Raw genomic sequence first — 21,923 nt, 5'->3', positions numbered from 1 at the left:
AACAGAATCGAATTTAACCACCTGACAATAGACAATATTTTCAAAAATCCGTTTCAAGTAATAAAAAAAAGAAATATTTATTTCTGTAAAAAAATTTACTCTTACGGGCATTTTTGCACAAAATCAGTCAAAAATTTCCCACTGTGCGACACCTCTATTGAGTTTTCTTTAATTAGAAATCTTTCTCAAATAAATAAGAAAAATGTTATTTCTACAATTTATAATAAAAGAACCATATCGATGTTGCCTGCTCCATGCATCGCTGCTCCCTGGAAGGTCTATTCAGTTGGAGAAGTTTTCTTTGTAATCAGATGCGATGATAAGTTTTCTTTCTTAATATAAAAATGGAATGGTGGAATTCGGAAAGCTCTTACCAGAGAGGATAACTACACAAGTCCTTCAAGATGGAGTCGTGTCCTTAACTAGACATGCAATGAGATTTAATCATCAAAGCAGAGCTCTTTCCTCCATTCTCTGGAATCTTACAGTAAACACTCGTACTTTGTGACTACAAAACATCGGCTGTCAAGTCACAGCATACACTAACGACATTGCACTGAGAGCATCGGGTAAACCTCTCCAGACACTTGGTGAACTACTGCTGAGCTCTCTCTGTCTCGTTAGAAACTGATCTAGGGAGAGTAGACGTTAATCCCTCCAAGACCGAAACGGTACTCTTCACTAGAAAATACAGCATTCCATCTTCTCAGCCATCACTTATCCACGGAATAAAGCTGAAATTCACTTCCGAGTTGAGGTACCAAAATTAAATTCTAGACAGGAAGTCAAACAGATGTTAAAGTCTAAGTATAATCTTCAAAGAAGGTAAAACTTGTCGGACTGAAAATTTTTTTGCACCCTCTTCTATACCATAGAAAATATTTATATTTATATGGCCTTTTAGGTCACATTTCTTTAAGTATCACAGAGTCTTATCAATTAGGCAGTTCACAAGGTGTTATAAAATCCCTAAATAAGTGTTAACGATACAAGTAAATAAGACCGCTCCTAATACGATACTTGGATATACATATGAGGGTCTATGCCTATACGTATGTAAGTATGTATATATGCGTGTATGTATGTATATATGTATTTTTATGCATATTCACATATGCAAATATAATTTTCCATGATGCCATTAAAAAGTTGCTGCAGGACTTCAAAAGCGTTGCTTGCAAATGCTGCAATAATTTTCGAATGACTGATGTATGTACAAATATATGTATATTAGACTGCATCACTCCCCACACAAAAAAAAAATCAGTACTATTTTTCCATTGGAATTATAAAATCTATTATATTTTAAGACGTCCGCCAAAATATTTCGGAAAAATATTAAGATTTAAGTGAGCTGGACCAATTTCAAAATACCTCCAAAAATGGAGTTTTTTATGAATAAAATTAGTTTCTTAATTTTTTTTTTTTTGAAAAAATCCCCTCAAATGACAAAAAGGGTTAAGCTTAAAAAATTTGCATAAAAATATTTAAAAAAGCTTTTAACAAAGATTGGTATAAGAAAAACTTGAAAAATTGAGCCTAAACTCTTCTGATTTAGACTTAAGAGCTGTCGGTGGAAAGGTATTTTCTCACCCTTTTTATTTCTTTGCTAATAAACTCATTCAAAGGATGAAAGAAAAGGTACGATGAACGAACGTCATTCAAAGATGAATTAAGATGTGTTGGTATTTGAAAAAAAAAATTGGGACAGTGTGAAAATACCTTTCTACTGAGATCCCATAAGTCTAAATCAGAATAGTTTTAGCCCAGTTATTCAAGTTTTTCCTAAATCAATCTTTGAAAAAAGTAAAAAAACAGCATCAAAAATCTCATTCTTACGATTCCGTTGAAAAGATTTTTAAATATTTTTATGCAGAGTTTTTAAGCTTAATCTGTTTTGTCATCTGAGGGGACTTTTTTCAAAAAGTTCTTTACGAAACTAATGTTATTTATAAAAAACTTAATTTTTGGAGGTATTTTAAAATCGGTCCAGCTCACTTAAATCTTAATATTTTTCCTAAATATTTCGGTGAACGTCTTAAAATATAATAAATTTTGTAATCTCGGCGGAAAAACCGCAACTTTTTTTGGTTATGCAGTCTAATGTACATATATGTGTACATAAATGGATGTATATGCACAAATGTATCGAATATGTACGCTAGATGAACGTATTTTTGTAAATGTGTGAGAAAGTGAACAAGTATATATATATATATATCACATAACTATATGTATATCGTCGTTTAAAGTACCAAACCGCGTATCAACAAAATGCAAAACCCAGTATGTGAGGTTGCCTAAATTTTATAGGAGGGAGTAAAATTTGTCTTATTTCAAAAAGATTCTCTCTTTTATCCCTAATTATCTCTTTTTTCTAATATCTAAGTATCGATATTTTAGTATGAATGAATAAGGGCTCGATGCCAGAAGCATCCGGTGAGCAAATATCTTTTTTGGCACAAAGGTCAGTTACGCGGTTTTGTACTTTAAACCACGATATACGACTAGAGATGTGTAATAAAAAATCTGTGCATTTTACCTTATTTTAACTTTTTTGTTTTGTTTGGTAAAAAACGAGAAATGATTTTTACACGTCAAAGCGAAATCACAAAAATGCTACAACTAAATAAATAAATAAATAAATAAAAAGAAGGAACCAAAAGTAAAGGTTGCTAGGTGCATATCTACCTATGTATGTACATACATACTGGCATGAGAACACATACATAGTATATGTAAGTACATAAGTATATGGTAAATGCGTATGTTGATTACAACATTTTTACCGAAGCCAACAGCATATATGTATATACATTCACAAATACTCTTAAAGAGTTAAATTGTGTACCATAACGGAGTTAATGTGTCGACATTTATCAAACGAAACTCATGCATATCAGCAAAAATATCCATTTAAGACTTCAAAAACGCATGCATATCAAATTCGAATGAATTAAAAAAATTACAACTAAAAAATATGGAAAAAAGTTCGTTTATGACGGACCCGTCTAATATGAAAAGATAATTGAAATATTATGTATATCAAATAAGCATAAAGTTTATTAGTCGCAAATAAACCTACCAAAAATTAACGTTTGTTTGTACTTAATCCAATTTAAGCTACTAACATTGAAAGCGTACTAAAATATTTATGCTAAATAAAGAGAAAAATTAAAAATGCAATAGGAAAGTAACACTAAATATTGCAAATTTTGTTTATAATTTAAAATCGTGGTCTGTATGCTGTTCTTGTTATTGTTGCCTGCTAAGCTGTTAATACCCTTTTAAGATTATTTTATGAAAATATTACTAAATTAGTTATATATATATACATGTGTATGTTTGCATGTTTTCACCAAGAAATCAAATTTAATATTTTCTTCGAATGTGCTTTAAATAGAATGGTAGAATTTTTCAAGTAAAATATCTTTGGATTAAGCGAATCAAATCTTACTGTGGTTGCAGATTTTAGTGCGAGCTTTGTACAAACATATGTATGTATGTTGTTAATACTTGCCGTATAGCTACGGTGACCATTCGTACCGATTTTGGCGGTTTTGAGAATGTTGTCACTCGGATTATTTTTTAAAAGCCGGGACGTATAAGTGTCCCGATTTTTAGTATTTGTACCGCTTAAATCGTGATTTTCAGTATTTTTCCGTGCACTCTAGCCCAAAAACCATTTTCAAAGGACATAGATTTTAAGGGAGCCATAAACAAAGCCAACCATAAACATACTTATTTTGCCCACTGTATATTTCAAAATTTAAATATTGTGGGAAAACGCAGAAAAAGTTAAATTGTTAATTAAGCCGTGTTATGTATTTTTGTTCTAAAAAGAAAATCATATGTTTTGATTCGATACTTTAGAAATGTTCCGATTTTTGCCCTTTTCTTTTGTTGATGGAATTATATTTAGTTGACTTTTTTCTGAGAGTATGATTATTCCAACTTTTTTTTAGCAACAGCGCAATAACAAGAAGAACATACAAAAAAGTGTATGCCGAATTTCGCTTAAGTATTATATTAAAATCGAAGACATTATCTCTACTGGTCTCCAGTTTAAGACGAGCTTTGGAATTTCTAAGATATTCAAGTTTATTAATGAATTATTTTATTTGCATTACTACATTAACAATTTATATACACATGTAATAATTTAAAATACATTTCTTTCTCGTAATCACGCTAAAGTGAAAAGTTATTTTAGTTTTTATACATTTTTTCTTAACAAACCTTATTTAAAGCTACTTTATTTCTTATGAATAAAGCTATACAACTATAACTTCATTTTATTTAATTTAAATGTTTCTAATATTCAAATCTTGAAGACTGCGATCAAGCGACGTAAGAGCGACATATGTACTTATTCGGAACTCTGCAAATAGGTGAGTTCTAAAGATGTGAGATATTAAAATCGATTACAACTAAAACACCAAATTTCCACTAAAGAGCATGAATTATAAGAACAACAATTTGATTGTCCAGATTTTTCCAATATAATAAGAGTTTCAAATTATGAAAAAAAAATAATAATATGCAGATTGAGCTTGATATAAAAAAAAAATATAAGAAGGCAATGAGAAATTTTACCGAAGTTTTTTACAATAAATACAGATTTTGAAAAGCAATAAAGCAATATTGTTGTATACCTTTCTTGCGCAAATAAATCGATTTTTTTGACAACCCAAACCAAAACAGTTGCGATACTCTTTAGTAAAAGTTATAATAAAAAAAAAATTGAATATTTGTATGTTTTTATGATGTGTTTATATTGTTATTAATGCCTTTTTTATTAAATTTTCCATTGAAATAGTTTAAGGAGTGTATTTTACATAAAGTAATAAGTAAAGAACTTGTAAAGCAACTAAATGTGATTTTCTAGCAAGTAAGCAAGTACAGTTAAAGATAATTAAAAATATATTATCCAATAAGTAGAACAAAAAAAAAAACAAAAATGACAGAAAAGCGCAAAAAAGTTGTTTATGTCAAACTACACGGTAAAGTTAAAGCAGATTAAACAATGAAAATGTTGCGCGCATTTATGCGACGCGCAAGAGGAGTGAAGTGTAATGCAACTAAGTATAGCAAATGTAAAAACAAAAAAGTTATTCGAGAAATCTCTGCTATACATATAAAATACTAAGGAAAATTACATCTGCTTAAAATAAGAGCAGGTAGCATGTATGTATGTATGTATGTAAGTGCGAGTTGGAATGTGCTGCCTAAACGACTACAAAAATTCAAATTGAATATTTAATTTGAAAACATACAATAATATACAACACAACAACTATCAATGTTGAAAATAAGTTTGGGCTGCACATTTTCGCTATTGACAACCGAAAACTTTACCAACTCGCTGAACTCATTCGAAAACATATCAAAATAGAGGCTGAATAAAAGGTGTGCAAAAATTTAATATTAAATAAATAAGATTAATAGAAAAATTTAGTACCATGTATGATAATTACCAATAGCATTCAATTTATATACATACATATATGAACATGTATTTAGCTTAGCACAATATAGTAAATTTAAGGCTCATACTTAGTATAATTTTTAGTATTAAAATAAAATCTTTAGATAACTTTTAAGGTTAAAAATTAAAACCAAAAAGTGGCAGACATCTACCTACAATAAGGTAGTGCAATTTTTCGTTTAAAGGTAAAGGTAAGCGTGAAATTAATACTAGTGCGGTGGCCATATATTCTATATTAACTACATACGTACATACATAAAAATAGAAGAAGAATGAAAGACGGCCGATTTGTGTTTTGGTAAATTTTTGTTGCAAATAACGCAGGTTTACAAAAACAAGAAAAAAAAAACGTTTCTGCATATTGAACCAAACCTCTATATCCCTTATGTTATACGACGCGCTGTATGCGAATTCCAGATCTGTTAGCCCCCATCATGTAAAGTTCGAGGTCCCTTGAAGGTCAAGTAGGGAGAAATAGACCTGAAAATTCATATACATATCGTCTCGTTATGGCGTTTTAGACTCGCTGAACCCGAATCCGAGGTCCATTAACCTCCATAATGTCAGGTGCGAGATCATTTGAGGGTCAAATAGGACAAACAATTTATTCACAAAAATGTCCATTAGAAACGGTCTCAAACTTAATAAAATTGTTGAAAATAAAAATGAAAATATTTGCTAAAATGTTTGTAATACGTGCGACCTCAATAGCACTACTCATCACTAAACAAATATCTGAGACGATTCGTATTGTTTCATCTGTAAACATTTTATTTCGATATCACGAAAGACGACTTTTTATATATTTGATGTGTAAACATCTTTTCCCTCGTAATGGGTCAAATTTGCATTAAAACCGGCAGAAAATTTTTAAAAATCTAATCAGCTGATATAGCTAGTGGACTTTTTCGGGTCCATTTCGGTATTGATCGGGACCTTGTACCTTGCGCTCACTCCTTTTTCTACCTACGTTGGATTGTTAAACCGAAATAAACCCACTTCCGACCTAATCAAACAGTGTTATTTAGCATATTTTAATCGTTATAAAGAATCGAAACAATTTTGGATTCCTAAATGTGTAATATTTACACATTTGAAAAGTTTGTGCAAGGAAGCAGTTAAAAAATGCCATTTGATGGTCCCATGAATGATGCCATCGATTGCTATTTTCGCCTGATGCAATTAAAAGGATTTTCTGCTGAGTGTCCAGTTCAATGCTTAAAGGAAACATAGAGTAAGTGTAGTTCAAGAGACAGCGACGATTTTGCGCCTCTGAATTTTGTGCCATAAAATGCATTGAACTTACTTTGGTCAACCAAACAAAGGCTCAAATACCCGATAAGAGAATTAAATTTAACCATTAAAAAAGCAAAATTATTGAGTTTAAGAATAGAAAATTGAAATCTGAGCGCACCGCAAGTCAAGGTAACATTATAACGAAGAAGGCATAGCTCACTGGATACGTACTATTTATTCCAAAGAAGATCGTTTAATTTCTTGCAATGTTCACACTGAATGGCGTCTATGTTTTGATTCTTCAAAAACGAGTTTAAATGTACTTAAAAAATTTTTTAATAATCAGAATTATAAGAAGTATTTGTTTTTTACTTAGACTCAGCAATCGTTACGTTTTAGACTATAATATGACTCCTAATTTGGACTCATACTTTTTTGAGCTCATAATGAGGATTACAATTCAGAATTCTGATACTTTCCTGACTCTAAAATGGGTCTGAGTGTTTATAAAGTTACTACTGTGGAGTGCCTCATGACTCCTACTTACTTACTTCTTCTAGTCCTTACGACTAGATAAGGATTAGCGACACGAGGCCCTTAACTATAGTAAGGATTTTGTGTTTTTGAATCTTGAGTTGTGTCGATATTGCAGAGTACTATCGATGTGGTGTTGTGAAGCTTGTATTAAAAAAATTTAAATATGAACAACAGCAATGGCTAATTTATGCAGTGCTGAAAGTTTTTTTTTTTTGTTAACTGTTGCTCGCGGAATGGACTAGCCGAGCACGATCACAATATTTCATTAGTTAAAGAAAATTTAACATCACGTCACTCCCTCGCAACAGCATACAAAAGCATTAAATTCGAACCTTTCTTCGGGTTAGTTCTTTAGTTTTTGTGAAATTTGTGATTTTTTGTTTGTTTAAAATATAAATTTTTTATAACAAATTTAACCGAAATATGGTCACCGCATGTGTAAGAACGTGTGTATATGTAGCAAACTTTAGCTTATAGAAAAAAAAAAAATTATACTCAGCTTATATTTGAGTGTGTAAAATTTGTGAAAAGCGAAACATATCAACCATGAAATCGATACATATCAATTGCCAATGGCAGTGTATATCAACTAGTCATCTAAGTACCACACATATACACATACAATATAATTAAATATATTTAAAGATATTACAAAAAAAAAAAATGGCCTAGCATAATTTTTGAAATAAAACATATCATTAATATTAACAAAAATAAAAAATAAAAACATATTTAGAAAAGCATAAAATAAATAAATTTAAAGTTTTGAACACACTTTTAACTTATAGCTTAACAGTAGGAACTATAAAAAATATACAATTTGAAAAATAAAAACTTCCGTTTATAAAACTATTAAAAATAATAAAAAAAAATTTTAATTAAAATAAAGACCATTTCTGGTTTGTAGTGTTTTTATTTGTTTGTTTTACTTAGTGCAATTCAAGTTATTTGATGCTTTCTTATGAAATATTTCGCAAAACTTTTTTCATACATAGCTATATATTCCTTGAACAGTACAAGAACTAGAGAAATTAAATAAATTTTATATTTTAATAATGTTATTAGACCATTTTTTCTTTTATTTAGATTTTATTTTCGAAACCTGAACTTAAATCATGACTTCTTCCCTAACATGATTCTTAAACGTAATATGGTGTTAACATGAGGTGGTTTTACGGGCAGATTTTAGTTGATAGCAACAATCGGCTGGTGTGAACGGCATTTCAACTAAAATCGCTTCCAATGATATTGGGAGGCGGGCAACTTTTGGTTCGGCTGTAAAATCGCCTCATGTGAACACCGTTTTAGCCACATTAAATTGAAACGAATTTTATGCGGTGACAGATGATGAGTCGATCTCTAACTGTGCTAAAAAGCGATTCCAATAAGGAGAACTGTTAAAACAATATAAGATATGAGAATTAAACTATTATTGAACTTAGATAGAAAAGACCAATTGTTGGAGGACTAGTGAGATATGAGTGTTTTCTTTTTTTCGCCGTTCCACCTTCGTGGAATTTTTTCACACATTTAAGTGTAAGTTTGTGCTTATAATAAAAAGAACTATCATATAAACTAAAACCGGCACTGGGTACCGAGGCTTTCAACTGAGAGTATAATAAAAAAGATGGATCTTGCAGAGCACCATACAAGGCATCAGCTGACATAAGCCCATTATTGTTATTTATTTGTTTGCTCACAGTACTGTGCGCCTCACAAACTGTAATCAAATATCTGTATAATTTAAAGAATGCCACTCTCAGACCCAAAGACGGAAGGGTGCTCCGTCGGTGGATGGTTGAGCTATGAGACGCTGGGCATTGAAACAGGAGGTGGTGAATGGGTTCCTCTTAGTTTTCTTCATACGGACAACTTTTGCCGAAAGAGCTTGTTTGTAAACACACATACTGCAGACTTTTTCAGCGTCAATAATTCTTCAGTACCTTTCTTCCTCTCTTACTTAGTAACGGTCATAAGCACATTGAGATCAGACAGTCGTCCTGATTGTTTCATAGGTCATCATTATTTACAGCTGAGGTGTATTCTCAAATCCGAATTATTCGAAAATAAGTCGGTGATTGTAGGGAGCTATTTGCTTCGCTTATCTGCATTTGCGAGCCGTGAATAGCCATATCGTATTCCCTTCGATATTGATGTGTTCAGGAACCCGAACATTCCCGCACTATTTATGAGGCAAGCCGCTTTCTCTATGGGAAAGATCCAAGCCTAAAAACATTGCAGTTATCAACGGACCTGACCCCACTTATCGGTGTATATGGAAACACCCTCATTTACTAACAGCTGGCCACATTCCAAATCTTCCCAAGTTGGAAAATGTATGCGAAACTTAAAACTTAACTTAAAACTTAGTCTAATGGCCCTTTTTGCCGTACGTTTTTTTTTTGGAATTTGTAGGCGTTCTCGCTTTCTGGCATTCATCGTACGACTCTTTTCTCTAATTTTTTGAACACATCCTTTACTTCGGAAAACGCTTCCAGTATCATTGTACTACTTCTTCTAGTTTTTTTCTATTAACGAAGGTAATTAAAATGGTTTCTAAATATTATTACGCTGTTTATACTTAAAAATAATTTTCAGTAAATTATTCGTTTTTGAAAAAAATAAAAATCCCGCAAACAAATCTGACGACAATGCAAACACATAACCCAAATAAATAGGTTACACATAGAAACAACGAAACCTAATTTTTTATAATTTTATACAAAACTAACTAAAATAAAATAATAATAATTAGGTAAGCAAACACGATTTTGTAGTAATACAAAATATAGGATATATAATAAATAAAAAATTTCACTGTAAAATACCAAACTGAAAAAACAAAAAATCCGAGTTTAATATATTTATTTAACTGTGCGTACAAAAACGTTTTTTTATTGCAGCTTATTATTGAAGGTTTAAGCACATGCGTGTGTTTTTTATATAACAAAAAAAGTACAGTACTTAATGCATAAGCGTAAGAAATGTAAACAAGTTTAGCTTCTTGAATCTCAAGCAAATTTTTCTGCAATATTAAAACCACATACATATTTACTACTACATAAACACACATGTGTGTGTGTAAAATTTTCAAGGTTTGTTAGTTTTAAGAACTCAACTCAAAAACTATGTATAAATGTGACTTAAACTAAACTTTTAAAATTACACTTAAACTAAAAATTTTATCTAAGTCATTGAAATCAACTTATTTTTCTTTAAATTCTCATAAGTGTACATAAAACACGAAGAAAGTATTCAAATATTTATTGACACATAACAAAAACTAAATAAATCTATCAAACTAGCTTCATAAGTCTTGAAAAAATTGACATGTATTTATGTGTGTATTTTCTGATAAAAGGCAGCATACTTCTCCCTAAATAATTTTTTTAAGTAGTAAGACAAAAAATTATTAAAATGAACTGTAATGTACCTATGAAACTATAAAGATGCAAAAAATAGTGAATATCAAATACCAAAAAAAAACAACAAAAAAAATATCATGCAGTGTTAAGTATGTGAATAAAATTTCTGCAACATTTTTTGCATAAAAAAAAATTAAATGTATGCATACCTACTATGTGAAATTCCCAATATTTATTCTTTTAACTTTTAATGAAATTTCAAGGTTTAACTTAAGTTCAGCGCATCTAAAGAAAAGCTATAAATCGAAAATCCAAAAAAAAAAAACTCTACGAAAGTAAAGCGAAATGACGAATAAATGTAATTTAAAATATATATATGAAATACAAGCGTGAATTTGTTTTAATAATCGCTTAATATTTATCTGTAGGTAAGTACATGAATGTGATAAATCCTGAGATGATGATATTAAATAAAATTTATCATGGAATTTCTATATAGATTTGCCCGCTGATTACAAAAATCGAGCTAATTTTTTATTCTATGGATAAATTCTGCATAAACCGTACATATATCACTTTTCGATAGGTATGATAGTTTCTGACAAATTAATAAATCATTCCAGATTTTATTCATTAGTAAATTGTTATTTTTGTAACAGAATAGTCTTTAGCACAGATGAAAAAATTGGACACAGAACCTGTTTGTTTTTAAATTGTTCTCCTTTTAAAATTTTGATTTTTTTGTATAAAAAAAAAACTGGAATGATTAAAGAATTTGTCAGAAACTGTCTGTCCTGTCGGAAAGTTATGTATATACGATTTATGGAGAATTTTGTTAGCTTTCATTTTCCGTATTTAATTTTACGGTTGGTTAATAGGCTCGTAAGATATACGCGATTAAGTGGAAACACTTTTTGTTTTAAGCTGAATAAAAGCAAATTGAAAATATCTCGAGAACTTATTCATAATCACGAAAAAAAACTGATAACAAGGCAATCTCAGGATATGTGATTGGATCATTATGGAAATACATCAAAGAATATTAAAGTGTCGGTATTTCAATTAGATGTTTTTTTAGTAAAATTGCCCCCAAAGTATCTAGGCTGAGCCTATTTCTGCTTGTAGTGAAAAGTGAATGTGCCGCTATGCGCAGCAGTGTTGCCAGAGAAAAATTTCGTTTGGAGCTAAAACGGCCGAAAAACGAGCTAAAAGAGCTAAATAATACTAATAGTAGCTAAAATAAAGAGCTAGATTTTCTTTTAAGTTGAGCATTTATTGACGTAAGGTTGTTTTTACATTTTCCGAAATTTTAATAAAAACAACGAATTTTGTAAGTTTAAGTGCTGAAAAAAAACTTAAAACCTAAATAAGGTGCATATATTTCGAGTTCGTTATAACAATTATATGCATGTACATATTTATATAAACTATACAATGAACTAAAAGTACTTTACAAGCTGTTAAAATCTGCAATTTCAGATATTTGAATTGACCATACAAACTCGGGTTACAAATAATTTTTTTCGAAAATGTTTTTTGAGAAGTTTTACTTCATTCTCCTGAGATCGCCAAATCCAAATAAATTTTAGTCAACACTTGTGCAATGAACTTACAGATTTGTAATTTTAATATGTTACCAAACACAACTAAAACTTTCTGAAGCTAAAACAGTGCTAGATAATTTTGCAATGGGCTAAAAAAAGAGCTAGGAGCTAAGGCCCAATTTTCGGAGCTAAATGGAAAATAAAGAGCTAAATCTAGCTCCAAAAGCAGCAAAATGGCAACACTGATGCGCAGTTTCGATTTCTTTATTATCTACACGGTTGGCTGAGGCAATTACGTTATGTTTCAAATCGGTAACACCGTAATGAGAGATTTTTAGTAGAAGTTATAATTTAATTACACTGGATCACAAATTTTAGTTTGGTTTTTGTTCCCCAAACGCCACTACCCAATTTCTATATAGAATTGCTAGGTGATTTCGAAAATCGCGTTAATTGTTTTTCCCAAAAGAATGATGCTTACCGTTTGATGTGTAAATATGTAGATGTAGCTGTATCAAAATTATTTACCTTATCATAAGCGGTTTCATACATAGTCGATATGAGAAGTTCAGTTTGTATGGGAGGTGCCCGCCCTCATTTCCATAATCTATCACTTTTCGCCGAAAGTACGGTATTGATAACATATCTTGCTGTGTGTAAAATTTCAGGACGTTATCATAAGCGGTTCCAGAATTAAGCGATATGAGAATTTCAGTTTGTTCGGAAATGCATCATGAAATAAAAACTTGTTCGGAAACGAAAAAATATATAATTAAGTGCACCCTGCGAATTTGCAACCCTGTGCAAGCGTTTCCTTTTTGTATTCGTCACTTGGATCACCCTGCATTCGCCAATGCTTTCTTTGAGTTTTGCTAAAAGCTCCATCTCATTTGTGGTAAGCTGTACTATAAACATAAAGCTTTATGTACAGTACGCACACACTACAAATAGACTTATCAGACTTATGGCGTGTGTATACAATAAAATTTACAAAAGCAGGGAAAGGTGTAATTATTTATGTGGCATTTTTGGTAAACGCACGGTTTTTCTTTTTCGGTAAAAAATTGGTGTTTTCAACTAAAATTACATTTTTATTCTTAACTATTTAGTTGCAATAAAATGAAAAATAATGAAAATTGTGATAGCTGTTCAAGTTTATTCGCCACCGAAATTAGAATTTTCAAGTAGTGGATGTTTTTTTGTAGTTTTAAAATATTTTTTTATATTTAATTTTTATATGATAAAAAATATTTTTGTATAATTTTTTTTTATGATGAGTTTCTTTTATCAAAAAAAAACTTAACCTCAGTTATATTGCGACTTTAAACCAAAAAGTTAACCGTGTAGTTGTTTCACAAACATTACTTGTCTGCTTTATAAAATTGAAAGTTTCAGAGCAACTCAAATGCCAAATAAAAGTAAAACAAAAAATACATAAATGAAAATATTAAATTTTGCTTTATTTGAGACTGAAATGTGAACGATTGAAAATTAGATAACATTTTTGTTATGTTAGCAAATGTTATGTTAGCTGCCTCTCAGCGGTTTTACCTTTAAATTTTTATAGTAGTATTAGTATTAATATAGCTTTTGAGTATTTTGAATGATCACACTGGATCACAAATTTGGATTTCGTTTTTGTTCTCCAGACACCACTATCCAATTTGTATGTAGAATCGCTCCCTGATTTCGAAAATCGAGTTAATTTTTTTTGTATGGATACATTTTAGAGATATTTGCAATTTACCTTTATTCCGCTTAAAAAAAAAGAGAGTGGTTCCACTTAATCACATATATCTTACGAACCAATTGAATAATCGGAATACGAGATGCGGCAATGAAAGCAAATAAAATCCTCCATAAAAAGTATACACATCACATTTCGATAGCCCTCATAGTTTCTGATGTTGCCATCTCTGTGCTCTGTGCTCTCTACGCACATATACAATGAAAAGGCAACCTTTTTGAAGTGAAACTTCTTTAGCGGCGGTTGGTTGGGTGGGAGTAAATTGGCAAATTCAGCGGAAATTGCACATGGAAATGGTGCAACGGAAATGATGCAACGGAAATGATGCAACGGAAATGGTTCAACGGAAATGGTGTAACGGAAATGGTTGGGGCTGAAACAAGTACTTCTTGTGTGTATGCATATGGAATGAATCTAACAAAAACTTGTTAATAAAAAGTTAGAGGATAACACTTAGAAATAACAATACAATAATGAAAGTAAAGGTGAGTACGTACATACATAAAGAAAATTATAAAGGCGAAGGTAAAAATAAAAACAAAAACAAAAACAAAGATGTGTAAAGATATAGGCAAAAATGAAGACTCAATCTGGGAACTATTTTGGGATTTTAGAGATTTTCGTGATTCTCGATTAAATAATCTATATTTTTATCGGTTTTTTTATCGATATTTATCGATTTTCTTATCGATATTTATTGATTTTGTTATCGATACTTATCGATTTTGTTATCGATATTCATCGATTTTGTTATCGATAATTACCGATTCTTATCGATTTTGTTCTCGATATTTATCGACTTTGTTAGCGATGTTTACCGATTTTGTTATTGATTTTGTTATCGTTTTGTTGTCGATATTAATAGATTTGTTGTCGATATTTATCGATTTTGGTATTGATATTTATCGATTTTGTTATCGATATTTATCGAATTGGTTATCGATATTTATCAATTTTTTATCGATATTGTTATCGATTTTGTGATCCATATTTATCGATTTTGTTACCGATCTTTATCAATTTTGTTACCGATTTTGTTACCGATATAAATTGATTTTATTATCGATATTTATCGATTTTGTTATCGATATTTATCGACTTTGATATCGATATTTTTATTGATTTTTTAATCGATTTAGCTACCAATGGTATTGCCGATGTTGCTATTGAAATTTTTATTGAATTTGTCATCGATTTTGTTATCGATATTTTGATGGACGTTATAATCGATTTTGTTGTCGATAGAGTATGAAGATACAAATGAAGATAATGGAAAAACAGAATAACATGAACGTTATTAAAACGAACAGTGGTAGAGGTAGGGATCTACATCGATAGAAAAAAAGCGAAAGAATATAACTTCAAGCAAAAGCAGATGAGTGTATGTATAGATAGATAAGTAACGTAAGTTTCACTTCTGCAGTGTGGCCCAGGCGCACTGTTTTTTTTTTTTTTTTTTTTGAGAAAAGAAAACACCATTAGTTTATTTGTTTAAGATCAAGCGTTACGTTGAAGTCTAGTTTATGTTTTAGCAGTTAAAGTAATTTTTGTTTTAATTATAATTTTCTCCTTCTTAAATTTAAATTTTTTTCCAGTGTAATTCACTTATGTTTTATGCCTTATCTGACCATTGCATTTTCCCAAAATATTTTACATATTTATTCTTATTAAAAAAGTAACCTACGCCTCATTATTATTTAAATACAGACAACATATATGGCTGAATATTCAGTAACGTTGCTGGTTTCAACGACTTTGGAGCTGCATCAATTGTGATTTCCATTCTTCTACATATTTATAGGTACATATTTTCGGCACGTGCATATCTACTTAGTACCTATATGCATAAATAAAGAAATATTCTGCAAAATAAACAAACAAAAACTGAATATCATAAGCGTAAAACGGCATCAAAACAAAATGTGGCAAAAAATACGGGCAGTAAAGCAAACCGGTCAAACATACGCCAGGCTAACAAATTTGAGCTTTGCCGGCTTTCGGGCACAACAAGTGCGCACAGATTATTCGATCGCGGTGAGTGGCGAACAGAATTTATGGTATACCAAAAATTGACAAATTGATAAAACAAATAAATGCATGTTTATATGATGTTAATAGTAAAGTACCAGATGATTTCATTACCTTGATTCTTATATTGGTGCTGGTTGGTCAAAGAAAGACTTTTCCGAGTACATACAAACGTGAATACTTACATATGTATGTATATTGGTGTTTGTATACAAGAGTAAAGAGATACCCTGTAGTAAAAAGTCAAAGCAGTCGGTAAAAATAACAGTTCATTAACTGGTATAAGCTTGCGGCGGCCTACAAGTTGAATTGTAAAAGCCAAAATTAAAATGCAATTATATTAATTGTTTTTCTCATAAATGTTTGCTGTGGCAACGTACAGTGGTGCAAACGCAAGAAGTGCTATTCAGAAAGGTCTACACGTAAAAATTTTGCGGATACATTTTTTTTTTTATTGAAAGTTAAATAAAATCATAAGAGGTTTAAGGAACTACTTTGATTTTTTTTTTGTTTTTATAGTTATTTTAAATAAAGTTAAAAAAAAAAAATCTGCGCTTGACTCCTAGGCGTTAATTGTTAAATGTCTTATACTTTACATAATTTCTAAGATAGAGAAAGATTTTCTAAAGTCATTTTCCTATATATTTTTTACAATTTGTTTTGATATACAATATGAGTTGATCGAAAAATAAAAAAAATAGCATGATCAATTTTTTTATAATTAAAACCGTTATCAACCAAAAAAAAAATTATTAAAAAAAGGAGATCCTTTAACCTCTTTAGTATCTAATTATCCTTCAACTGAAAAAAAAATCTGTCAAGAATTGTAGGCTGCGGACCTTTTTGATTAGTAAATTTCAAATTTTGATCCCCTGTGCGTCGCGTGAAAATTACCGCTTGTGGTTCTACATTCCAGGTTGGAGTCTTCTTGGAGGTGTTCAATGTAAACTAATGGGAATTATTTCAATTTAATTATAGATCAAACTAGTTTTGTTAAAAAGAAAATCCTAACTAAAACTATAAAAATTAAAAAAAAAAATATATAAATTAAAAAGGTTTTTAAGTAATAAAATTTAAAAATTACAATAAAAAACATAAATAAAAAATTCGCGGATTCGACCTAGAATTGGGCACGGGGCTAAATATTCAATCGCGATAACGCCCATCCCGAAATTCAGTTTTTAAGTCCCGAACCTGCTATAATGAAAGATCTGGCATCGATTTTTTTTTTTGCTTTATTTCATTCACGCGGGTCCCGATATTCCGCACCCATCTCTAATTCGAACCTCGAAACTATCTCAAAGCGGCACGCGACTGTTGGAGCGGTGCGAGCAAAATGACATACTTATTCCTTTCACCAGTAATTAATCGGCCGACTACCCCGCTAACTGGTATGATGCTACTAGTATGTCCACTGGCAGGTGTTGATGCATGGCCGGACATTTGGCTTTTCGTAGGACATCACCATGTTAAAAATATCAGTTGTTAGCATGACAACAGGAAGAAAGTCGATTTAGTTGAGTTGAAAACAAACTGGTAATATTCTAGTGCACAACCAGAAGCTTCCCTGCAGGGTATGTCCAAACATTCGAGCTGGTGAATAAACAATATATATATGTATGTATGTATATTTATCTACATATGATGAACCGGGTGCATTGAACCAAGCAAGCAGAATTATTGCCTTTATTTCGCTTGATTATAATTAAGCTTCTACAATCTTTATTTACAAATGGTACACGGAAGGGAATGAAAATATTAAATAAAGCGAAAGTAAATGCAAGTGTCAGTGTAATTAAAAAAAGGAAATAAATAATTTCTTCAGGCGACTTTGGTCAGCTCCATAGGCATACTTGCATACATACATATGTATGTATATATACTGGTCTATTGCCAGGAGCATTTTTTCTTCAAAAAAAAGTGTACATATCTGCAATTTATCTTGTCTGCAAGTTGTGTGCCAATGTGAAATTTAACCCCTTTTTTCACCATTTGATTTTAAATGAGATTCTCATCTAAGTATTTTCTCGTTTACGTTTTGTACTACTATATACATATATGAGAGTCACTAAATGCAGTCGGCTTGAGATCAAGCATTGCAGAACTTTATTCCCAATACATTACTGCTGTCTCAAACAAGTAGCAACTAGAGATGGGCACGGGTCTAAATATTTAATCCCGATCCCGCCCATCCCGAAATTCGATTTTTAAGTCCCGAACCCGCCCATCCCGACGTTTTTCATGAATTATGCGGGGTTGCGGTTTTATCGGGAGTGTCGGGAAAAGATTTTGGTTCCGTCGCGCCCGCCATCTCCCAGATCTTCCCGATACCGCCCATCCCGGCCAATTTTAAATCAGTACCGTGGGGCCCGCGAGTCCCGCTATCCCGCCCCCATCTCTAGTAGCAACCTACAATGTTCACCTATGTGAATAAAGTAAGTCTAAGGGAAAGTCCTAAATATCTGTGAGTTTGTAATTTCCTCAAGTTTTCTTGACTTGCCTTTTTGAATTCTCTCAATACGCTTTTCTAAGGATCTGCTTGTCCAATTTTCCATAATAGTATCTGTAAACTCATAGCTAGGAAGCATTCCGATCCTATTGGCCTCGACGGTTAGCTACTGTTCACCTTGCCAACCTGTGATCCTCATCGTTACACTTATGCGTTTATGAGCCGGAACCCACCTTATGTTCGTCAGTTTTTAATCAATCTTTGTACAAAATTCGAATCTGAATCAGAATGATGTTTTCAAAAGTTGTCTGGTGCCATACCGCACTACAAAGATTAGACCCTGTAGGTTATTTTCGATGTCTATTTAATAAGAAATAATTGTCTGCTACTAACTTTGCATAAAGGATGTGCAAGTTTGAACGTGAGTGTGATTAATCCCATACATTTGAATGTATCGCAATAGGGGTGTCAGACGAATGAGGTTTATAAAAATTGCAATTTGAACATATTTTGAAGAGGATTGCCACCTGCTTTAATAAATGGGTTAAAAAGGCTTTGTTTCCTAATTACATGTAGTAGGGTTGCCACCTGTTTGAAAAGTTAAATTCAACTTAATTCATCAGTTAATTGAAATAAGTGTCACATTATCGGAAAAAAGAGATTTGAGACGGTTTTAGCTTTAAAATACTTTTGAACAAGGTTGCCATATGTTTTAAATTTGGATTTAGTAAAATCGTACACAAATTATATGAAATATTCAAATATGAGTATCAAGGGTAGAGTTTGAAGAAAGCTTAAGTCATAAAATGTTCCTGACTAGGGGTGCCACCTAATCGAACATTTATATCTATGTAATTATGACTAAATATTTAAATACAAATATAGAAACATTCTAGGATCTGTAAGTATTTGTAAAAACTAGAAAAATTATATATCTTTGGTTTTAGAGAGTATTTAATATCAACAAAATGTCATATTTTTATAGACCAAACAACAACTTAATGAACTCATAGATTACAATGCACCAGAACGCACTGATCCCGAATGGGTGAATGCGAAGGAATGTGGGACAATACCTGGACCATCCAAGTATGGATTCTTCTTAGCGTTTCTACCTGGAGGTAAATGTATTTTCAATCGATTTCACAAAAAGTAGAAGGTTAACAATTCCTCGGAATATTTTTTTTTATGTATTTTACCGCAAAACTTTGGACCACATTAAGTACTTTCTATAATTCGTTTTATAAAGGAAAGGTGTTATCTCACAGGTGGTCCAATACTAATTTGGTTTAAACCGGGTCATGAAGAAATTAACGATAATCCTAAGTTTTTATATGAGAATTAAAGTCAGGTTGTTTTTTTTTTCTAAAAATTACTTGTTTGAATTATTTTCTTTTTCAGAAGGAAATCCAAGAAAATATTTTAATTCGTTAAATTTCTAACAAAAAAAAACAAATATTTTTATACTCGTAACTAAATTTCTTTATCTAATTTTTTAGGTGAATTTCACAATTTGAACTACATGGAGATGAATAAAATCTTGCGCAAAAGATATGGGGACATGTTTCTTCTGAAAGGCATATTTAGTCGACCTAGTACCGTATTCACCTATAATGCTGACGATTTCGAAACGATATATCGCAACGAAGGCATATGGCCTATACGTGAGGCATTAATGACATTCGATCATTTTCGAAAAGTCAAAAGACCGGATTTTTTCAAAGGCAACAGTGGACTTGTAACTGAGTAAGAATTCTTTCATCATCTTCATTAAAAAGTTCCGATTTTTTCATGAGTTAAAAAAACCAAAACAACAACACTCTTTCTCAGACACGGTCGCAGCTGGGGTGACATGCGCAATAAGATTAACTCGGTCATGATGAAGTCGGCCAGCATACGCGCTGATCTACCACAAATCGACAAAATTTCTATGGAATTTTTAGAGAGGTATGCTGAATGCTTATTAGAAAATTTTAGTTGATTCAAATTTATCTGCTCTAAATTTTTAAATTTCTTTTATCGAAATCCATTCCACTCACACAGATTTGAGTCTATACGCAATCCCATCACCGGTTTATTGAAAAATGATTTTCAAGGTGAGCTGAAAATGTGGGCGTTTGAGTCGGTCACATATATTGCGTTGAATAAACGTTTGAATGCATTCAGTGCGAATGGTAGCGAAGATGCGGCAACTCTGGCAGGCAATTGTGAAGATGTTTTCAATCTGAGTTTTGTTTTGGACATGACGCCATCTTTGTGGAAATATTTTGAAACTCCTGGTTTTAAGAAATTAATGCGCGCCTACAACAGCGTTACGGAAATCACATTCAAATACATAGACGAGACTATGAGACGCATAGAAGCGGAAGGTAAAACGGAGGCGAATAGCGTTCTAGAGAAGTTACTGCGTATCGATAAGCATTTAGCTGTTTTGATGGCCATAGATATGTTGAACGCCGGCATGGACACTGTTTGTATAAATAAGTAGATTTAATAGCTGGTTAATATATTTTAATGCATTTACTTTCAGACTGCATCTTCATTTATCACGATTCTGTATCATTTAGCGCGCAATCCCGACAAGCAGGCGGCACTACGTCGTGAACTAATCCGTATAATGCCCGATCCAAAAACTCCGCTAACAGCCGAAAATACCAAAAACATGCCATATTTGCGTGCATGCATCAAGGAAGGGCTACGCATCACCCCCATCGCGCCGGGTAATCTGCGCACGATGCCCAAAGATTTGGTGCTCTCCGGTTATCGTATTCCACGCGGTACTTCGGTTCACATTGGCAATATGGCACTGTGTAACAGCGAAAAGCACTATCCACGTTATAAGGAATTCATACCTGAGCGCTGGCTGAAAGCGAGCGAGGACGCTTGTCCAGAGTTGCGCAGCAGTAATCCCTTTATTTATGCCCCATTCGGATTGGGACCGCGCCAATGTGTGGGCAGGCGTGTGGCAGAAATGGAAATGGAAACTTTGTTAGCACGCCTGATACGAATGTATCAAGTAAGCTGGTCCAAACCGGAAGAAATACAGTATATTAGCAATTTAATTTTAATACCGAAGCCGCCTATGCATTTTAGATTTATGCAACTTGAAGAGGAAGATTGCGCCATAGGTAGTTTGGCTGTGTAGGATGAAATACTTTTTTTTGTGAATTGGAATTAAGTAAATGTTAATTATTATAACGTAAAATTGTTATTAGGAGATCAACAAGATGTTTTTAATGTTGGAAAGTCTTAAATCCGGGATGAAAAATAACAGTTTTTGAAATTTCAATTTGTCTACTTAAAGGAATATTAATTTTATACTTTGCAGTCTAATATAACAGTTAAAATTTTAATTGTTTTTTGCGATCGAAAGTAGACATATATTGGCTTCTGATCGGCTTGCCAACGAACAAAGAAGATATAAGTCGTTTGAGCAATAATATGCAAATAAACTGTTATTTTTATCGAAAGATTACAGTTACATTTTTATCCGAAAAAATATAAGTCGAATTAAGAGATAATTTTTGTT

The 21,923-nt window shown here is 31.7% G+C and overlaps 1 protein-coding gene across 2 annotated transcripts in view; it reads left to right on the top strand.

Annotated features, from left to right (window-relative positions):
• Positions 1-21,923, top strand: part of LOC118743033 — a 191,159-nt gene that overhangs the window by 160,157 nt on the left and 9,079 nt on the right. Inside the window, exons 8-13 of one of the 2 annotated variants that reach the window (XM_036475504.1) lie at positions 15,719-15,951; positions 19,380-19,515; positions 19,894-20,140; positions 20,225-20,341; positions 20,438-20,864; positions 20,925-21,410. In XM_036475504.1, coding sequence (XP_036331397.1) covers positions 15,719-15,951; positions 19,380-19,515; positions 19,894-20,140; positions 20,225-20,341; positions 20,438-20,864; positions 20,925-21,410 — 1,646 coding nt within the window. Of the gene's footprint in view, positions 1-15,718; positions 15,952-19,379; positions 19,516-19,893; positions 20,141-20,224; positions 20,342-20,437; positions 20,865-20,924 lie in introns of both variants that reach the window. The other variant, XM_036475503.1, reaches the window with a different exon arrangement.

The sequence above is a fragment of the Rhagoletis pomonella genome, unplaced genomic scaffold (assembly GCF_013731165.1).
Source record: "Rhagoletis pomonella isolate Grant_MI unplaced genomic scaffold, Rhpom_1.0 Rhpom_scaffold_00007, whole genome shotgun sequence".
NCBI lineage: Eukaryota > Metazoa > Arthropoda > Insecta > Diptera > Tephritidae > Rhagoletis > Rhagoletis pomonella.
The sequence above is the reverse complement of the archived record's forward strand: the minus strand, read 5'-3'. Positions and strand labels throughout refer to the sequence as shown.